This window comes from Hirsutella rhossiliensis (genome assembly GCF_020360975.1).
Source record: "Hirsutella rhossiliensis strain HR02 chromosome Unknown scaffold00009, whole genome shotgun sequence".
NCBI lineage: Eukaryota > Fungi > Ascomycota > Sordariomycetes > Hypocreales > Ophiocordycipitaceae > Hirsutella > Hirsutella rhossiliensis.
The window spans coordinates 907,320-927,913 of record NW_025408675.1 but is presented as its reverse complement, the minus strand read 5'-3'; the positions used below and the strand labels follow the sequence as shown (position 1 = coordinate 927,913).

The 20,594-nt window shown below is 59.7% G+C and overlaps 2 protein-coding genes across 2 annotated transcripts; both read right to left on the bottom strand.

The window, feature by feature from the left end:
• Nucleotides 1–2,157: 2,157 nt before the first annotated feature.
• HRG_08022 (uncharacterized protein) lies at nucleotides 2,158–3,680 on the bottom strand (the record flags this gene model as incomplete). The annotated part of the gene is made up of 2 exons (XM_044866493.1): nucleotides 2,158–2,663; nucleotides 2,729–3,680. 2 exons carry the CDS (start codon nucleotides 3,678–3,680, stop codon nucleotides 2,158–2,160), a joined length of 1,458 nt encoding a protein of 485 aa, XP_044718382.1.
• Nucleotides 3,681–12,705: 9,025 nt separating this feature from the next.
• HRG_08021 (histidine kinase-, DNA gyrase b-, and HSP90-like ATPase domain-containing protein) lies at nucleotides 12,706–20,509 on the bottom strand (the record flags this gene model as incomplete). The annotated part of the gene is made up of 6 exons (XM_044866492.1): nucleotides 12,706–13,221; nucleotides 13,277–13,534; nucleotides 13,583–17,850; nucleotides 17,903–18,389; nucleotides 18,549–20,235; nucleotides 20,367–20,509. 6 exons carry the CDS (start codon nucleotides 20,507–20,509, stop codon nucleotides 12,706–12,708), a joined length of 7,359 nt encoding a protein of 2,452 aa, XP_044718381.1.
• Nucleotides 20,510–20,594: the final 85 nt, after the last annotated feature.

Sequence of the window (20,594 nt, the reverse complement as noted above, 5' to 3'; positions counted from 1 at the left end):
GGACGGGCATAAATCCAGATATTACTTCCTTGCTCGGTGCGGACGGTTGGGCGGCTTGGAGGGGGCGAGTCGCGCGACGGGCGAGTGCCGGGCATGTCATGTGGTGTTTGCGTGCCGGGGCCGCGCATGTCTGACGCTGTCTTCTTTTTTTTTTTACCTCCGTATTATCAGGGCCAGGCCAGGGTCCTTGAACCACGTGGGGGGCCTCGCTCTTTCCCCACACGGCGGGGGACGTACCGCGCTGGGCTTTTGCCCGAAGCAGCATCCGTGCCGTCGCGGCCTGTTTGTCCGACGAGCCAATGCGGCCTCTGGCTTGGTCGGGGGGGGGGGAAGAGTCGGGGGAAAGGAAGTCACCGCGGAGGGGCAGGGTCGGGGAGGAGAGATGTGTTTCGACCGAGGGGCGTAGGGCAGCGGGTAGGGACATCGTCTCTCCCTCGGCCTGTGCTCGTGGGAGGTTTAGGCACACTAACACAGGCACCGCCACCAGGCCCCACCGACTGGGATAACAGCTCCAACGCCCCCCCCGTCTTTTATTGAGAACCGAAAAACAAAGCCTCCAGCTCCGGGGGGGTTGGGGGGGGGTTTCCCTCCGAACACCAAACTGCCAGGCCTTCCCAACCGCGCCACCCCCGCCCCCGGCTCACCGGTCGTCGTCGCATGCGGAAATCCCAGGCCCATCTGCGCCGCATCATCTCGGACGGCCCCGCGCCAATCGAGGAGGGGAAGGGAGGGGGGAGGGGGGAGACAAGCAAAGCAAAGCCCAAACGAGACGCCTCCCCCCCCGGAATGAAGACCAGGAGGAAGAGTCGAGCAGGCACACACAGGCCGGCCGGGAGCGGGAACAGCCCGCCCTCGGTGCCTCGAGCCTCGAGACGGCTGTTCTGGACTCGGGCATTCAGGCATCAGGGTTAATTAGTGCTATTAGTGCTGGACAAGCGTCGTCGTCGTCGAGTCTCGGATACCCCGGTTGGCGCCACAAGTCCATCAATCTGCTCGTCCCCCAGCAGAGACAGTCGGGTGAAACCAAAAAGAAAGCACAATCACAGATCAAAGACACGACAAGGGGGGCCGCTGTCGATGCACCTCGATATTGCAGGACCTCGCCCCGTCAGCCTCTTCCCTCGACCAAAGCGGCCACGCACCGCCACCGCCCGACGACATCCCGGGGCCTCGCATGTCCTCTCAAGCACATGCAAAAGGAACATTGACACCAGAGCAGCTGGATCCAAGTCGTGCCAGCAAGCACATCACGCCCCTCTCAGCTCAGACTGGCGCTCGCTCTCTTCACCGACCCAACGTGCCACGTGCTGGGCCATGTCGACATCAACAACGTCGTGCGCCCAACGCCTTGTTTGCTCTGCTCCCCTCCCGCATCTAGGTACAGTATGCACCTTCGGCCGCCCAGCTGCCGCCTTCCCTGCTCCCCCACAAGCCATTTCGTTTCATCCCTCCTCATCCCTCCTCGTCCCTCCTCATCCCTGCCCTCCCACAAGCACCCTCGCGCTCGCGCCGCACCGACTCCCCCGTCCGTCTCGGCGCCTCCTGACTCCTCAGCTCCATGCCAGCCTCACCTTTCGTCCCGTCGCGACTCCTTGAATTTCCCCCTTCGCTCTCCACGCCTGCAAAATGACACCCTTGCTCACGTCGACGCTGGAAATGTCTATCCTGTTCATCCGACAACCAACCACTCTGCTCCCGCCCGCCCGCTATGCCCCTTGCTCCCTAACCCGCCCCGGGATAGTGTGCGCTCGACGCCTGGTCCTGTTGATCCCAGGCACAGCCTTTCTTTTCGACAGGGCAGCCCGAAATGGAAAGAGAAAAGAGCAAAAAGAAAACCCCACCAGTTGCGCGGAGGGTGTGAGCCTCGGGCCCGGACCGACGCGTCGCCCAATCTCTGTTCAACTCCAGTCGTGCCCACCAACATGTCCGACCAAGAAGAAGGAAAAAAGCGCCCAGGGGCAAGACGGCGACGTGGACCAAACAAGCAAAAGAAAGGGAAAAAAAGTTACATTGTATCTCGTCAGACATGAGCAGACGGGCCTGGCCCGTCGTAAAGGTCAAGGACAAAGGGAAAAAGAAAGCAAAAAGAGGTCTAAGGCATCTTTGTTTCGTTCGTGGGGCTCGTAGCTCGATTTCCAGGATGCCGCCTTGTCTCAATCATCGGAATGGTTCAGCTGAGCCTGCAGCGCCTCCGCCCGGCTTGGCCTCTCCCCTGCCTGGAGAACGGCCTCTATCTCGCGCCGCCCCCTCTTCGTCGCGTCGCTCCGCGACCGGCGCTTGAGGGCCGTACCCCAGGTAAAAGTGTGACCGTGGGCCCTCGGCCGGCTCCCGCGACAGTAACGCCGACACGGGGTGCATCTTGCCCTCGGCGCCGTACGCCTCTCGCGGCGAGCCCGTGTCGGCCTCGCGGCTAGGCGTCCTCGTTCGCCCCGCGCGTTCCGGCTCTTCGGCCTGCCCCTGACCGGGCGGCCGGTACCACGCAACGTCGCTTCTTTGGCGCTTGTGTGTTCTCCTGCCAGTGGGTGGGTTTGACTGACTGCTCGGGACAAAGGACGGCGGGGAACGAAGCCGCTGTTCGCCGGCTGCTTGCATGGGCTGCTGTTGCTGTTGCTGTTGGTGATGTTGCTGTGACGCCGTCGTCTTGCGCTTCCTATGCGTTTCCCCTGTTAACCCCCGTAGCCCAAGTCAGCCTAGAGCGAATCCCGCTTTCTCTTGGTCTTGGACGAACCAGACGGGGTTCCTGGTCTGTTCGGGCCGCCGCTTCCTGCCTGTGACGCTGGTGGCTGCCAATGATGAAAGTAAATGGAGGGGCTTGCGTCCTGCTGGACCGAAGGCGCCTGGACGTGAGGCTGCTGCTGGTACGGCGCCATCGGGGCTCCGCCCCCTGCCGGCGCCGGCTGCGCGGGATTCGGGCCGAGGCTGGGCACGCTCGGCGCGTGTCTCCCCAGCGCGCCCGTCACCGTCTGGCCGCGGGGTCTGGTCGGGGAGGCCGGGTACTGGCTGTATGCGGCGGGCCCCTGGGTCGGCGCCGGGTTCGCGGGGGGACCGGGAAAGTGACCCTGGGCCGGGGACGGCCCCCTCCGATGGTGGAGTTCGGGTGAGTGCGGCCTTTGCGGGGGAGGCAGGTGGGCGTGCTGGCCCTGCGCAGACTGCATAAAGTGCTGGGCCCAGTCCAGGGCGGCCTGGGGGAGGGTGCCGCCGGCGCCCATGCCGGCGAAGACGAGCGGTATCATGGGGGGAGGGATGCCGCCGGTGAGCGAGGCTCGCAGTATGTCCATTTCGACTCGTCGCTGCTCCAGGCGGAGGCTCTCTTGCCTCGTCTTCTCCTCCTCGGCCTTGGCCACGAGCCAGTTTCTCATCGACTCCTCGGCGCCCTGCCATTGCTGCGGCGGCGGCGGCAGGCTAGCCCACGGCTGGGGGTGGTGCGAGGCCGGGGCGACGGCCGAGGGCGGCGGCGGCTGGGGAGGCAGGGCCATGGCCGCCGGCGGAGGCAGCCCTCGGTGAGGAGTCGACATGAGCAGGCTCGCGGGGCTCTGGCCGCGGGAGAGGGACGGCGACGGCTTGTGCGAGGCCTCTGGGTGAGTCGGGGGAGGAGAAGGGCGGAAGGAGGAGGGCGGCGTTGGCAAATCATGAACGGACTTGTAGCCGTAGGGTGCTGGCGGCTGCGTCAGGGTAAGCATCATCGCTTATACTGCTATCGTGAGCACATGTGGTTGGGGTCTGTGGTTGGCGAGGGTCGATGAGAACAAGGCGACGGAGAAAAGTGGAAACGGGGGACGGAGGCATACAGAGTGGATATATAGTGACAGTGGCGGGCGTGTCATGGGACGAAACGAGAGAGCTAATAATAAGCTGGAGGTGACGGCCAGCTTGAGGAGAGCGGGCAAAGGGGAGCTGGGGGCAGGGCCGGGCCAGCCCTCATTGGGACACGACAAAGGCAGAGAAGGTTGGCATCGAGGTAGCCAGATTCGGTATCAGGTGCCGTCTGTCTACTCGGGCGCTGGCTCGATCAGGCTGAAGGGCGAAGGACGAAGCGAGGCGGAGGACGGGGGGTGAGGAGACGAGGGGGGGGTGCGTCGCAACAATGGCCGGCAGCCGGAGCGGGACACGGTGGAGCAGCGGCCGAGCCCGGCTGAATTGACTAGTTGCCCCGGGGGTGTATCAGAAGGAATGGCCTGATTAGGGAGTCGAGGGAAGGGGGGTGGGTGTGTTGCATCTGGGCATGGACGGGACCAGAGGTGAGGCGGCAGAGGCGCGGCGGCAGCTGGCCTGGGAGGGGAAGATCCAGGTACGAGATGCGGATGGGCAAAGGCGTGTACTGTACGCTATGTGCGTACGAACGAATACGAAGCAGGACGACGCGTGAGGGGAGGGGATGGCGCATGTATAAGTAGGAGGGGCGGCGGCAGGTGGCTGTTGAAAAGCAAGAGAGCGACGACGAAGCGCGCGCGCCTAATGAGAGAGAAAAGCGCGGCTAGAGAAGCGTCTCGAAGGGCATTCATTCCCTTGCTAGCGAGGGACCCGCAGACCAGGTTGAGCCAACCACGGCCCCCTCCCTGGGCATGAATACCTAGTAGGCCATGGGTGTACGGAGTACGTCGGGCGCGGAGGAACGAGACGAGCAAACTCGACGTTAGGTAGTTGGGCGGCGGCGGCGGCGGCCAACGGGCCGAGGGAAACGGGACGAGACGCGAGGGGAGGAGAGAGAGGCGACGGAGAGGGGAGAGTCGACGGAGAGACGACGGGAGAGGAGAGAGAGAGAGAGAGAGAGAGGCAGAGGCTGGCTGCTGATGACTGACGTGGACAAGGGACAAGGACAAAAGAAAGAGTCAAGAGCAACCCCCCGGCAAGGCTTGCCCTGTTTCTTCCATGGAGCCTGCCTGGTTGCTGAGTCTAAATCAGCAGGTACATACCTGGGGATCTGAGCCAGGGAAGGAAGGATTGGTGTGTGTGGGTATCCAGTACCCGGTAAAGTACAAAGCATTTAGCTGCACGGTGAGTGGACGCTCGCTCAACATCGTGTGCCCTACCTACCTTACTAGGTACCGTATGCCCGGGTAGTGAATACATGCCTGCAAGTCTAGAGCGGGTGCGAAGCTCCCAGCGCACAACGGCTCCACCGCGTACCAGGTACTGGCCGACAACCTCGACCGGCTTGGCCAAGTTTTCTCGTCTTCACCACTCCATCGTGACTCGCCACCAGAACCAAGCAATTTGCAGCCATCGCGCCCGGCTGCACAGGCCACGCGAGAGCTCTTGACCAGCAGCCAGGCCAGGCGAGGTGGGAGTGCACCGTTGCACCGTGGCTTGGCCATCCATTCATTAACCCCAGCTACAGGCCTGACCGACCGGTTCGTCCTGGCCGCCAACCCTGCCTCAATCAACCGTCGCCCCCAGGCGCTGAGGCCGCGGCGAGGGCCTCACCTGGCCGACGACATGGGGGAAAAGGGGCAGAGACAGGTTTGATGATGAATCAGCCCCCGTGGGCCGTCTTGCCACCGGGGCGGCTTACTGCATACGGAGTCGACTGCTCTGTATCAACAGCGTCGGCTGTGGCGGACCAACCGACCCATCCACCGTTGCATCCAGAGAGCCCTCCCGTGGCCACCGCTTTTTCCACGTCGGGGGAGCGGCGGCACTTGCGAGGCCCTTGGACGGCGTTTGCATCAGCAGCGTCGCGTGGCCAAGACAGCCCATCTGAGACGGGCGCACGTTTTTGACTCTGGTGACCAAACGGCTGATCTACGACTAGCCGAAACACGCGGTGAAGAAGCGGCCCGGCAAGCTTAATTACTTGCCCAAATTGGCATATGGCCATCCATGCTAGGCCGACGCTTATCCTCACCATTATCTGGTTACACGACATTAACCAAATCTTGTGCTCCGGTCTGACTCTCCCCCTTGCCCTCGGCGCCTTTATTACGTGCAGACGCCCACGACGCATGCAGTCTGTCTGTACGTGCCCTTTGCCGTGCCCTTTCTTTTTTCCCTTCCCTTTGCTCCCATTTTGGGAGTTGCACGCGGAATGTCCGGGCCATGCAGACAGCGCATTGTCGGTGCTCGATATCACGGATGGGCCCCCAAGAGCATGGTCAGTACACAGTGCCCAGAAGCATGCTGGATGACATGGGAAACAAAACGAGCGGCAGGGCCGTGGCGCGGACAGCCAACCCGGCTTGCTGGGAATCATGGGGAGGGGTTTGCCGCCGGACCCGCCACCGGCGCAGTAGCTTGCTTGTGCCGAGCTGGGGTGGTCTAGACGGGGCCGGCGCCGGCTCAACTAACGGCATCGGCGGCGGCGGGCTCCATCTGAAACACGCCGCCCACGGTCGGTCCATGGCGGTTCCTTTTTTTGAATTTCCTTTGGCCCCGCCCTCTTTCCCGGACCCTTGTGCCATGACGAGGGAGGACAAGAGTGGCCGTTTACGAATGCAATGGCATAGTGTCGAGCGACAAGGAGGGCTCGGCACAGGCGGGATAGGGCGGGCGGCATCCAATCTTGGGCTGGTGCATGCCATCAAGGAAGCTGAAGCTGAAGGCGAGAGTGGGCTAGCGCTGCACTAAAGAGGCCTCCTTTATCTCTTAGTCAGGTTCTCGTCCACTGTGGCGGCTCGGTGAGCAAGGGGGGTGCCAGTCGAATGGACGAGGCGGCACCTTTGGCTCAAAGGGGCAAAGACTACGGAGTTTTTATGTATCGAGGCGTTGGCCAGCGAGGTACCTTGTCTGCTTCGAGAAGAAGATGCCTGGCCATGTATGCAAGTGCATGCACATCTAGCCTGAGGCGGTGACGGAAATATTGCGCTTTCGACGCTGCGAGCTACGCTGGCGCCAGTCTCTCTTGGATCAGCGCGCAGGACTGTGCCAAGGGCAAAGTAAAACCTCGTCGATGTACATGCAACCGTCTATTTGCTCCGCATTGCGAGGAATGGGCAGCACGTGGGCTGAAGGGGGAGGGAGGGCTGGGAAAGCTTGAGCTCGCCCACCTGCTGCTGTGGCGTGTGTGTGTGTGTGCGCGTGTACTTTTACCTATACATGCACATGCATGCTTCATACAGACGGAGAGGTCTTGTTGTTTCCTTGTTGTTTGGCCACTTGGCTGCTACCCAGATGGAGGCTGCAGAGCCGCCACAACCAAGGTCGAGCTTCTGCAAAGCACTTCATTTTCTCGCTCTGACCCTCATCTCATCTGTTTCATCATCATCATCTTCTTCTTCTTCTTCTTCTTCTCCTTCTTCCTCTGCGGTGTGCTGTGCCTGCCAGTATGCATAGTACCCTCCAAAATATACCAACACCGAGGACGGCTATGCTGGGGCTCGGCATCTCTACCTTGCTTGTATACAGACAGGGTACCCCCACGCTAGGCCCAGACCTGGCCTGGCACCGAGCCAAGAGAGACCCATGTGTCCAACGGCGGGACGGTGGAACCGTGGCTTATTATCCGAAACGAGGGCAGCCAAGAATCAACGGCGACACCAGCGTGCTACCGACATGTACTTGTCCCACACGGGGCCAGCCTATAAGCGTACGGATACAAGGGAAGGATTCCTAGCAACAGGAGGAGAGCCGGTCAGGAGGGTAGAGAGACGGAGACGGAGCTGGTCTGTCCGTTGAATATTGCAGTTTGTCTAATGAAGCAGCCGTTTACACTTGTACGTCAAGTTACAGCGTGTACATGTTAGGTATGTACAGATATAGTCCAACTTGGTCACTCCAGTCCCCCCTTGCGGCTTCGCCATCTCCATCCCACTCTGCCTCTGCCTCTCGATAATCAGCCCGGAAAAGCTAGTCGGCAGATTGATAACACAGCTTTGACGTGTCCGTCTGACATGTGCGCACATCTGCATGTGAGTATGCGTACAACACCCTAACCTCTCTGGTTCCTCTCTCCGCCCTCTATCCCTCTCCGAGGCCTCTTCTCTTCACCCTCACAACCAAGTCTCTCCCAACCCGCAAATTCGAGCTCAACACCAAGCAGCAGCAGCAGCAGCAGCAGCAGCAAAACACCTCCTTTCCCTCCTCGACATCCCCCCCCCCCTTCATGGCGTCGAAAACTTGAAAACTGCCTCTTTGCAACGCCCATTTCCCTTCCTCCGCCGCGGCCTCGGGCACGATTCTGCCGAGTTGCCCGAGCGGGTAATCCCTCGCCCCCATGCATTTCCCGCTTTTGGCACGCGTGCACCACTCACCACCCGTCATGCAACGCGCGCACACACGTGCAGAAAAACCCCCACGGGAAATTTCCGAGCCAAACCGGGAAAAGAGGGCTCAAAAGGGAGAGGAGCAAAACTATGCTGAAACCCAAACCATGATGTCGAAAGTAGGTAGACATAAACGTTGATATATATATACGTATATACGTCCAATGTGCAGAGGCCTCGGCTTGCAACTTGGCAGCTTTTCGCCTGTTTTCCCATCGACTCGCTGGCGAGGCCGGAGACGGGGCGGGAGAGGAGGAAGAGGATCCCCCTTTTGCTTGTCACGAGGGATACACCACGTGAGTTGCTCGTATCGTGTGTTTTGCGGGTTGCGTCTTGTTCATGCCGTGCGAGGGCTGTGCCAACCCCCGACCAGAAGGCGTCGAGAGGACAGCAAGGTCGAGGCCGAAGGACAGGAGGCAGAAGCCGGGGAGGATCCACGTCCCGTCAGTCCTCTTCCCGATCCACGCCCCTCACCTTCCATCTCTTCCTATCCTTCTTTTTTCTCCGGTCTGGTCTATAGGCGTGCGTGTATCCATCGTTCCCTCCGACCCATCGGCCCGTGCCCAAAGGCCCCGGGGCCGGGGATTCGGACCCTCGGTCAACCCACCTCACATCTCTCTCTCCGTCTCGCCCTCTCGCTCTGCTAGCCTGTTCCTATCTTGCTCTCACCTCGCATCGCCCCCTTGAACCTTGCCGTTTGATTCGTTGCCAACGCTTCCTTCCCGAGACGCCTCGTCCCATCGCCAGCACCCGCGCGGACACGGCAGTGCGTACAGGCAGGCATCCGTCGGGCAGACGCTGTCGTGCCCACATGGCTTTCTTGCTCACTCTAGCACAATTCTCTCTCTCGTGACTCTTTGTATACCAACAAGGGACAGCACTCCCCCCGCCCTCCCCCCCTTGCGTCACTGGAAACAAGCTCCGGGACATGCTCTCCGCGTCAGGGCTTCCTGGGCAACCTCCAACGCCAACTACCATGGAGAGAGAGCCGTCGGACGTGTGCTTGGCCTCCCGAAGCGTCCGGAGGGTCTGGACCGGTCCGGGCTCGGAGCCTCCGGCCACGCGGGCGGTCGTCTCCCCCTCGCCCTGTCGTGTCGTCCCTTTGCCAAGTTTCCGTCGCATCCTCCATCTGCCGTGTGTCCACGGACCAATGCTGTGGCACGGCTGAGCTTTTCGCCTATATAGGTGCCCATGTCCATACGCGTCGTTGCTTACATGTGTTGGTACGTGGAGGGCAGGGCAGAGTAAAAAGGCTGAGAGTCCATTCTTGGTTGGGGCTAAGCAGGACGGCCAAGGGGCTTGCCGATGGGAACGATGAGTCGAGCCGGGACTTTTGCATGCCGGTTTCCACTCTGTCGTCTCTTCCTCTTCTTGGTCCACCTTTCCCGCCACCTGGCCCCCTTCTTTGTAACTCTCTCTCTTCCTCCTTCTCCCTCTCTTTAGAGCACTCCCCCCTTTCTGGCATCCCGCCCCTGCCCCAAACATGCAAGCAAGCCCTTCTGCCAAGCCTTCCCTGCCGCGCCCCGAAAGCTTGTGTGCGTCGTGTCGGATGCATAGAGCATGGGCATCGGGTAATTTTCCCTCCTTTCCTGTCTCTCCCATGGTCCTGGCAAGGCAAGGGGGGTGGGGAGAGGCGGACGGGCGGCCGGACTGGCCCCCCGAGCGCGAAGCGGAGGGAAGCATTGGAGGCTGGCTGCAGGCGGGAACGGCAATGGCAAAGAAACACGAATGAATGGCTGGCGGAGCTTGCAAGATGGAGGGTGAGGGCTTTGGGTTCCTTGGTAGGGGAGGGTGGCCTACATGTGTCGTTGGTCTTGCAGCAGCCTCTAGGATTCCAGTTCAGGCTTGGGATGTTGTTAGGATCGCGGCTTTTACAAGCCTCCAGTCTCGATCTTCGTCTTCTGACGCTTCCTACAGGCTACGAATACTCGGCCGCTCGTCTACCGTCTTTCAGCTTGGCTCCGAGTCGGTGCAGCATCCTCAACTGTCTGCATGGACACACACACACCATACCATCGTACACCCACTCTCTCTCACACACATATATATACCTAGATGCAGCATAATAGCGGTATACATGCGCGTCTCTAGATTCTGCCTAACGGTGCCAAGTATCAGGCAGTTATATGGCTCCCACACATCCCTTGAATATGCCACTCCCACACACCTGCTTACAACGGCCTGCATCGAGGCCTGCATCCACATACAGTAGCGGGCAATCCCTTCAACGCTTGCAACCCTATCCCCCTCCCCCCCTCCAGGTCCTGAAAAGAATGGTCCGTCTGGGCATGATGCCCCGAGAGCGGATGATGCGCATCCCAAGAGGTGACATGCATACCCCTGTGCGCATGCGCTGGACTCCTCCGATGGCTGCTACTTATAGCCTCCCTCCTCCCCTTGTTCATCTATCTTGCCATCGCCAAAAGAGAAGCCCGAGAACGCACAACGGCTAGACCAAGGGAGTCGGGGCGTATGAGCGGTCACGAGGCCTCGTCTGTTCCACCTCACTTTGGTCCTTCCCCCGTCATTGCCGGCTTGCTCCCCGTAGCCAAAGCGTCCGGACCTGTTGACGCCCACGTCGTCTCACGCGCGGCCATTGTGCTCCCTTTCAGATGAGCACGAGGCTCGGCCATCGAAGTGTCATGGCGACGTGCCGTCCTTGGGCCTGTGACGTATTGGATAGTAAATAGTTCTATTCTATATGTGTGTGTGAGATATATATATATATATCTACACACACATATATATGCCACACAGGCAGACAAGCTTCTGTATGCAGATGGAGAGCATATATGTATAAATCCAGCTGACACCCTCATCACTCCATTACACTCACACTCACACAAACACAGATGGCTTGATGGATCAGGCGGTCCTCGCAGGGTGCCATCCGCTTCCCGTCTCTGCTCGACACCGAGATCCACCACCACGTCCCTCCTCCACGTCCCTCCTCCACGTCCCGCATCGGTTTCGGGAAGCAGCCAAAGCCTTCCCTTTGTCTGCCGTATGTATTCGGCTCTTCAAACCTCTCCATCTCATTCTTCCCCTCCTTCCCCTCCTCTCTCCCGATTCTGAAGATGCCACGTCCCGGTCCATTTCATACCACCACCATGACAGCTCTTATCTCCAGGACCACGAGAGCAAGAGAAGAGAGAGGGGCAGATTCAAAGGACGGCATTGTTGCGTAATCCGTGCGGCAGCTCTATAATGCCCCTCCCTGCCTATATCATGCCCCATCCTTCCCGTGCGTAATCGTGAGATGCATATCCCCTCACTCCAAACCATACCAGACACCACCACCACACGAAGGTTCATGTCTCGTGGACACACTCACGCTCACAGGCATGCATATAACCGAGTCTACGCTTGGTCATATACATAAAACATACAGGAAAATGGAGGCATCGATTCATCCCCCTCATATACGGGTCGTTTCCGCATCCCCCTCCCTGGTGCCAAGCTCAGGGGGACCGGTCAAGACAGGACCCTTCCTTCTTCCACTTGGAAAAAGGGAGACGAAGCGAAACAGACCAACGAAGGAGGAAGAGGAGAGAAAAGAGAAAAGAAAGCAGAGGCGCAGCCCCGTTCCGCATCGTCTCCATCTGCCGAGTAAACACGGCACAACTCTGGTTGCAACCACACAGAGGACGCTTTCACATGCCCGGTCGGCACCCCCCTCATGCTGAAAGAATGCACACGCGCTGCCGATGCATCTCCTATACAGACTGCCGGAAGCAGCGGACAGTACCAAGCCAAGTCGACAAGAAAAGCCGTCCAATCATGCGTCACTATTGACGGGTCCCCATCTATCTACCGGACTTATAACCACGCCCGTCCGCCCGCCAGGCCAAAGCGGCAACGAAGAGGGGGTATTCCACGGCCTACCCGAAGTGTCCTCAGTCTCCATCGTGCCCCATGGACACGCATCTCACTACTCGGCGACCAAACTGCCCGAGGACCGCAAGGTGCCACGGCCCTTACAAAAGGGACGCGAGGGCGGGTTCGATTCGTACGACACCAGCCAAGATCTGTTGATTGGGGGCCAACCAAAGGCTCTGGTCGTAAGCCGCTCCTAACTGGAAAAAAAGGAGACGTCCCCGTGGAGCCAGTAAAAGTAATGCGTGAACATGTGGGGAAGAGGGTGAAATGATGCAACTCTCCCTGGATAATAACTTCTACCCCTCTATCATGACGCTTGGATAAATAGATAAATATACAGTAAAGACGCAAATCGGAGCACAGTCAAGGGCAACAAGTGGGGAGGAAAAGGGGTGAGCTGAAAACGCAACTTTTCCCAGCCTTGTGCGCTCCCTGCTTGTTGGTCGTATATCATCAAATGTCTAGTTACCGGGTACGGTGTGCGAGTCGTACAAGGCCGTGGCCAGGAGGTCTAGTCTCCCGAGAAAGTGAGGTGGGAAGAAGTGGAAAAACAACTGCCATGCTTGCTTTCATCAAGTCGTAGGAGCTCAGAGCAACCCTCGCCAGGCCGCCCTGCGGTGTGCTCTCATCACCGGGTCGGCGATTTCTGCGTGGCCGTCACGGCGTCTTGACGTTGCCCCGGCTTTGTTTTGCTTGGAGTTTGCGGAGCTTGCTGAGGCACCTTCTTGGTCAGCATGCCCGGGGATCCGTCATCGACGGGAGGCTTCTCAGTCGTCGTCTCGCTGTTGCCCCGACCCTTGCTCCCTTTGAAGGCCTGCCTCTTCTGAGGCTTCGCCATGGCGTGGCTCCCGTTGGGTGCCTGGTTCGTGCACGACAACCTGCCGTCGTGAGCCAATTCTCCACGAATGGGCATCGCCATTGGCGCCGACTGCTGCGCGCTGGAGGCGGGGCCATTGTCGGCAAGAGGGGGCGAGTCCAGGGGCACGTTGTAGTTGGCGTCGCCCGAAATGGAGTCCGAGACTGTTATGCTAACCTTCGCCGGCGGGGATGCTTTCGGAGACGGGATCAGGGGTCCATTGGTGACTGGCCCGGGTATAGTCAAGGGGCTCGGGGGCTCTCGAGCCACCTCAGGCAAGCTGGGCCTCTACGTGTAGTCAGCATCCAACGCGCTCTTCACGTGTCGAGGGAAACCACCATACCGCGTTGTTGACGTATGCATCTAGCTTCCGCTTGAGCACCTCGGAGCGCACGGGTTTGGCAAGATAGTCGTTCATGCCGGCCGCCAAGCACTTCTCCCTGTCACCCTGAATGGCCGAGGCCGTCATTGCAATCACCAGCACCTTGCGAACCGCCTCGATCGAGTCCTTCCGGAGCAGCTTGGTGGCCTCGTACCCGTCCAGCACGGGCATCTGAACGTCCATGAGGACGATGTGGTAGGGTTTGCCCTCCTTGGCCTTCTGTCGCAGCCCCTCGACCGCCTTTATCCCGTTCTCGTATGCGCTGACGGATGTGTAGCCCAGCCGCTGGACATACTGTATGGCAATCTTTTGGTTGATCGGATTGTCTTCGGCGACGCAGATGCGGACGTCCTCCTTGCACATCCGCGTTAGGTCGAGGAACGGGTTCGGCGACGCGGCCCGCTCCGAGGCCGAGGTCGTCGCCGAGTATCGATCGATGGGTGGCGACGACTTTGACTGTGCATCGCCCGCCGAGACGTCGGGCTTGGCCTTGTCAAACGCAACAGTGAACCAGGCCGTTGTCCCCACCGTCTCCTCGCTCTCCAGCTGGATCTTTCCCTTCATCATGATCTCAATGAGTGACTTGCAAATGCTCAGTCCAAGGCCGCTTCCCCCGTACTTCCTCGCCGTGCTAGCGTCCGCCTGACTGAATGGCTGGAAGAGCTTCGCCAGCTGCTGTGGCGGGATGCCGATGCCCGTGTCCCGCACCCAAAACGTCAGTGTAGCCTTCTCACTCGTCTCCGAGTCAAGCCGAGCGCCGATCGTGATGGATCCATCCTCGGTGAACTTGAGGCTGTTGCCTATGAGGTTGCCCAGCACTTGATGGAGGCGAATGGGATCCCCGAAGATGAGCATGGGGGGCAGATTGATGTCCTGTACAATCTTGACGTTCTTCTTCGACGTCTTCTCCCGGTTGCTGTAGGAAACGGCCCGCACGACCTCGCGAACCATCTCCTCCGGATTGAACGCGATGATGTACAGCTTCATCTTGTCGGCTTCCATCTTGGAAAAGTCCAATATGTCGTTGATGACAGTCAGCAGCAAATCGGCCGACACACGAATCGAGTCGGCCATCTCCAGCTGCTCCTTGTTGAGGTTGCTGTCCCGGAGCAGCTCCGAATTGCCGATGACGCCGTTGAGAGGGGTCCGCAGCTCGTGAGAGACGTTGGCGAGAAAGATGGACTTGGCCTTGGCTGCCTCTTCCGCCAGCTTGACGTTTCGCTTGGCTTCGGCCTCGGCATTCTTGGCCTTCATCTCGGCTTCCAGGGCCTTGGCGAGAGCCCGTTTCTGCACCGACACCATGGATCGATTCTCGGCCGATATCTTCTCCACGTTTTTCATCGACAAGGCGTTGGAGTAGCTGATACCAATCTGGTTCACAAGGAGCTGTAGGACAGTGACGTTGCGGTCCGTGAAAGAGCCCGGCTCGCCCTCGAGGTACAAGACGCCGAGCAGCGGTTTCGTGCCGTGACAGATTGGGATGGCAATGATGGCCTTGCCCACGGGGTTTCTCTGCAGCCATGCCTCGTTGACGTTGCCGAACCTCTCGTCGGCGAGCAGGTCCGGGATGAACACGGATTCGAGAAAGCGCGTGCAGTACAGCACCACGTTCTCCGCAATCAACGACGTGCCGGCGAGCGGCAGGCCCGGCTTGTGCGCCGATGCCCCCCTCTCCGGGTTGCCACTCGCGGCAACACACCACGAGTCCGCGTCTGTTTCCTGGACGACAATGGCAGCCCGCGTCGCGGAGCCCCCGCACGTCTGCAGGATCACATCGCACATGGTCTTGAGCAGCTCCTCCACCTGCAAGACTGACGAGATGACTTGCGAGGACACCAGAATGGCATGCAGATCGATCATATCGAGAGCAGGCAGCCCAGCGCCGTCCTCGGTCTGCATGTTCATGGAGCCTCTCCAAGCCCCGATGCGATCACCCTTCAGGTCAGACATGGCGTTTGTCGGAAACTGTCTCAACTCGTCGGCGTCTTCTCCGTTGACGGGTCGGTATTGGACAGAGGAGGCATCGCCAACGAAGTCGGTCTGGATGCCGACTTCAACTGTCCGATGGTTCCGCGTCGGGCCGTGCAGCAGCAAGCTGTGTTCGTTCTCAATAGCCTCGGCCACGCCGGTCGCTGCTATCTGCCGGTAGAGGCCGACAGCGTCCTGCAGTGCGGCGCGAGCGGACCTCCTGGCTTTTCTCCGAATGAAGAATCCCGCCATGAGGTAATTCCCAAGCGCCTCCTCGAACACAAAGTCCTGCTCGGCTGCGTGGTCCAGGGCCTCCTCGTAGTGCTGGATGGCCTGGCCGTGCTCCCCCGACAGTTCCGCTATCTGCGCCTCGAGCAGCCGTGACCACGAGCGGTAATTGACGTCGGAAACGGCTGACCAGTCCACCATCATCTTGACAAAGCGGTGCAACTCTGCCACCATCTCGTCTGTCTGGGCAGAGAAATCTTCTGACTGATAGCGGGGGTCCTGCATTCGCCTCAACAGCTGGCCGGTCCGAGCCAAGCCATGAAACAGCAGTATGAGTCTGCTGTTCCGCGCCGACCAGAGCATGGAAAGCAGCTCGCAGCATTTCCTTCCAATCTCGACAGCGCGCTCGTAATGACCAAACAAGAACAAGGCAACGAGCTCCATGCCCTCGTAAAAGAGCGATGACCGGTTGCTCTCCTGGGTCTGGCTCGTGAGCCAGCTCTTGTACGCAAGCCCGTCGTGCTGCTCATCGCTCAGCACGCCAACGGCATCGTGGACCTGTGTCTTGCCTTGTAGCGCTCGACACGTCTGCCTGATTGCGACAAGGAGGGCGCCGCCTCGAGTGTCAAAGGACCAGTTGGGAATGTCTTCGCAGCCGTAATGGCAGAAGCCTTCGAGGTCCGCACAGTTCTCGCTCGCGAAAAACTTCGCCTGTGCGCAGAGCCCGTAACTCAGTATGGTTGACATGCGGTCTCCGCCTACCGACGCCATCTCAATGACGTCTTCCAACTGGGTTACGGTTAGGGCCACGGAGTATTGGACGTGGCCGATGCAGCAGGCGTGCATCATCTGACCCCGCGCGATTGTGAAGGCGTCTCCAGGCTGGTAGAGCATGTCTTGGCAAATGGACCCCAGCTCCACGGCGAACTGAGTCATGTTGAACCTAGACAAGGCGACGACGCCCAGGTTCAAAAAGGCCATGCCAGACTGCGGAAACGCGCCCCGGCTAAGGTGCACTTCGAGCATCACCAGCGTCAGGTGGTAAAAGTGCAGGCAGTCGCTCCACCACGCGGCGCTTGCCGTCTCCGATAACACGGCACCGATGGACGCGATGATGGCTTCGCTCGACTTGGTGGGCTTTGAGAGCGCCGAACGATCCATTTGCCGGATTTGCGTCGTGAGTCTCTCAAACCACTCGTCGCACTTCTCATACGTTGGCTCGTCACCTAGGGAAACGCCAAGAGCAGCCAGACACTCCTTGAGAGAGATGAAGGCGGCCAAGGCATTGCCATTCTGTGCGAATATCCGCGACTGCAGCACGTACGCCGGCGCCTTGTCAATCGGGGTCCTCGCGTTGGCGAAGATGATGGACAAGAGATCGTTGGCAGCCGGGAGCTGGCCCATAAACAAGTAGCATTCCGCCGACCGAAGGTGAAGCTGCATCGTTTCTTCGTACGTCACGTCCTCGGCGCCATCGACCCAGGGCGTAACCTGCAGCAGGTCTATCGCTGCACTGTAGTACTTTGCGGCCGTTGGTCGGGCGCCGTTCTCCGTCGCAGCTTGGGCGCACTCCGTCAGCAGCTTGCGAAATTCTCGGCGGACGGGCACGCGGCGTCTGATGATGCTGACAGCCTCGCATATGTGCGAGGCGGTACTGTCACGTTGCCTCGACTCCACGCCGTAGTACTTGAGGAGTGTCTGCGAAATGATGAAGTGCATCCGTCGAGCGTTGCACTCCTTCAAGGCCGCCGAGGCGTGAATGTAGCGATCATGCGCAAAGCGGAAGCGGTCGTCGGTCTCGCTTGGCACAACGATGTAGGCTTGGATCGCGGCCTGCAGGCCAGCGATGGCCTCTCTCTCGGAGAACGGACATCGCGGAATATCCTCGCAGCAGTTCTCGAGGTCGTCGTCGTACTCGAACTCCCCTCCCATCAGCCGCGCTATGAGCTCAAAGGAAAACGAGTTGCCCAAGAGAGCCCCCCAGGCCAAGACTGCTCGAGCCGCAGGAGGCAATTCGCTCAGGCGTTGCGTGATGAATCCTGTGTCGAGAACGTCATAGTCCTTCTCGCCTTGAAACTGGGCAAACAGCCGGTCCAGGTCATAGTGCCACTGGCTATCTCGGTAGTCGTACCAGATGCATTTCTTGCGGTGGCACGCACTCAGCATCTCCCGCATGTAGAAAGGGTTCCCGGCCGTCTTGGACTGAATGACAAGCGCCAAAGGCAACACTTCTTCTTTTGGCCGTGACAGGAGAGTCGAGACATATTCGAGTATGTCGTCCTCGCTCAACGGGGAGAGTGTGATCCTGGTTACTGCAGGACGATTGTTCCGATGGATTTCTGCATTGCTGTCAGCATACTACGAAATAAGCTGTTCCTGCGGCGCCAGTACCGTCTGCATCCGAGGAATAGATTATCCTCTCCATCCTTTCCCGCGAGAGCTCTTCCGGGCGGTAGGTCATGATGATGACCATCTTCATCTTGGCACCAATGATCTGACTGATGAGCTCCAAGGACTCATCATCGGCAAAGTGGACGTCGTCGAGACAAAAGGTTATGAACTTGTGCGTCGTGAAGACGCGAAGGATATCGAGGCAAGTGTTCATGAGACGGGTGGTTTTGGTCGCTGTGCCAGCACAGAGGTAGTCTTGCGAGCTTTGTTGCGGCATATTTGGGTTGGGCGCCGAGGGCGCGGGGGAGCATCCTGGGGACGAGGACCCTCGGCGCTTCGTCGCTGATCGGCCATTGCACCGGGCTCCAGAGCTTTGCGCGGACGTGGACTTGGAAGACCCCGGTTCGGGGGGGCCCAGTAGAAACTCGGGAAGCCCAAGTGCTCGGTGGAGCATGGGCCATACCGGGCGGACGTACTGCTTCAGGCCCTGGTGGAACGCCGTCTCCGTGTTTCTCTCTCCCCAGACCTGCTTGAACAGAGACGACAGCAGCTTAAGCAATGGTCCGAATGCTGTTCTTCTAGCAGTATCAAACTTGGCCGTCGCGCAATATCCGCGCCGTCGCGCCTCCGGGAGCACACTCTGAACCAAGCTGCTCTTTCCGAGGCCGCCTGCGCCCTCAAGGGTCACGATCTCGCAGTGCCCTCGGCGTCGAAACTTGGCAGATCCCAGCTGTCGCGGCAGACTGGACCCAACGGACGACTCGGCCGGGCCGGGGCGCGCAGATTCATAGCCCGTGCTATCAGCGGCACTGACGGTTTCTGCAGACATGGACTGGTGGCGCTCCCAAGGTCGCGGCAGTCGGGAGTAGGCACCGGAGTGGCAGGAAGATATGGTTTCGTTGGAAAGGGTCTTTGTGTCGGAGAAGAGAGACGGATGGATGCTGTTTCGCGGCAGCTTGGGCTCTGAAGATGTCGTGTGGGCAAAGGATCCGCTTCTGCGATTGGTGCCGTCTACTGAGCTTGCTCCGCTGGACATATCATCGGCCGTGGCGGCTTCGTTGGCCAGAGATGAGCCGTCGGGAAATCGACTCGCAGCACCTTTGGTGTGCACTGCGTGCGACCTGGAGGCGCGATCGATGACCTGAATGAGACTGTCCATCTCTCCGTGCCGCCCAATCATGGAGGACGGCAGCATGAAAAAGGAAGACACGTCCTTTGTTCCAATCATCATGTCTCTGAGGGCGGACGAATCGCCGTCGCTGAGAAGCTGTTGGACTCTGGCCAAGTCATAGCGAAGGCCGCTGGCCGAGTGGTAGCGTTCAGTGACGTTCTTGGCGGTGCACTTTTGGATTATGCGTCCTATAACGTCGGGAATGTCCATTCGCACGGTGGCCACGTTTGGGATGCGCCGACCGAGTACTCCCTGGACTATGTCGAGCGGGGAGTCTCCGCTGTGTACGGGCTGTTGCGCCAAGAGAGTCCATAACAGGACTCCGAGCGAGTAGATGTCGGTCCGCGTGTCCGGCTCGGCGGGCATTCGACCAGTCTGCTCGGGGCTGATGTAGAGGAGCTTATTCTTGGCGCCAACCTCCCTGGAAAGCGTGGACCAGCCCGTGCTCGTCAAGCCGTGCTCGAATGACCGAACGCCAGAGCCGAAAGAGACAATCCTGACCTTGTTCTCCTCGGCATTGAAGTGGAACGCGTCGCCCCGGATCTCGCCGTGGATCATGCCTTGGCCGTGGTGGAGAATCTCGAGGCACTGAGCTGCACCAATGGCAAAGTCGAGAAAGTACTCCAGGTTGATTGGCGGTCGAAGCCCAAGAGCCTTGCTATGGTACGAAACGTATTCGTCGTGCTCCTTTCGCGCCGTGTAAAACGCCGGGCCCATGTCGAGAACGTCGTAGAGGAGATTGTGGCCAGGGTGCGCATAAATAGCGACGACGATGACGCCACGGTCACCCGGGATGGGGCTCAGCCTGATGAGGTCGAGAGGTTTGACGATGTGGTCCCCATTGGGATCGGCGGTTGCGGTCACGCTCTTTGCGATCTGAAAGGCTCGCTCTTCTCGCACAGCGTGGTACGAGATCCGGGCTACTACTGGCTCTTCGCTGGCGCACGACGCCTCGGGCGAGATGATGGAAAGGGCGGGAGTAGGGGGGTGTTGCGGCGCGGATGTCCGGCCTGGAAGATCGTCGAACGGAGCATGATTCCCGTTCTCGGATGGCGACGGTCGTCCGGATTGCAGCCTCGTCAGTGAGCCGGCTAGTGATTCATTGGGATGCGAACTCGGCGTCGGGCACATGGGAGAGACGATTCTTGTCCCGAAAACGTGCCTATTCGCGAATGAGTATGTCGACTCGAGTCAGTCTCGACTTGCCCCTCGCAAAGGGTGGCACGACAGCAAGGCATCCGGCAGATGAATCCTCGAGAAACCTGGGGCCAGAGGGGACTGTAGAGAACTCACCAGAAGTCATAGGTGGAGTGGAAGGGTGGCTTGGACTCATCCCACGTGTAGCCGGCGATTTGGCGAAGCCGCTCGTAGAGCCGCGGCGGGGGCGGAGGAGGAGGGTCGAGCACGTGGTCGGGGACGAGGACGACGGCGTCCATGATGACGCGCGGTCGGAGAGGACGCCTCGCTTGGGGTAGCGCTTCGAGGCGGAGACGCTCATGCGGTCGACGACGGTGGCAATAT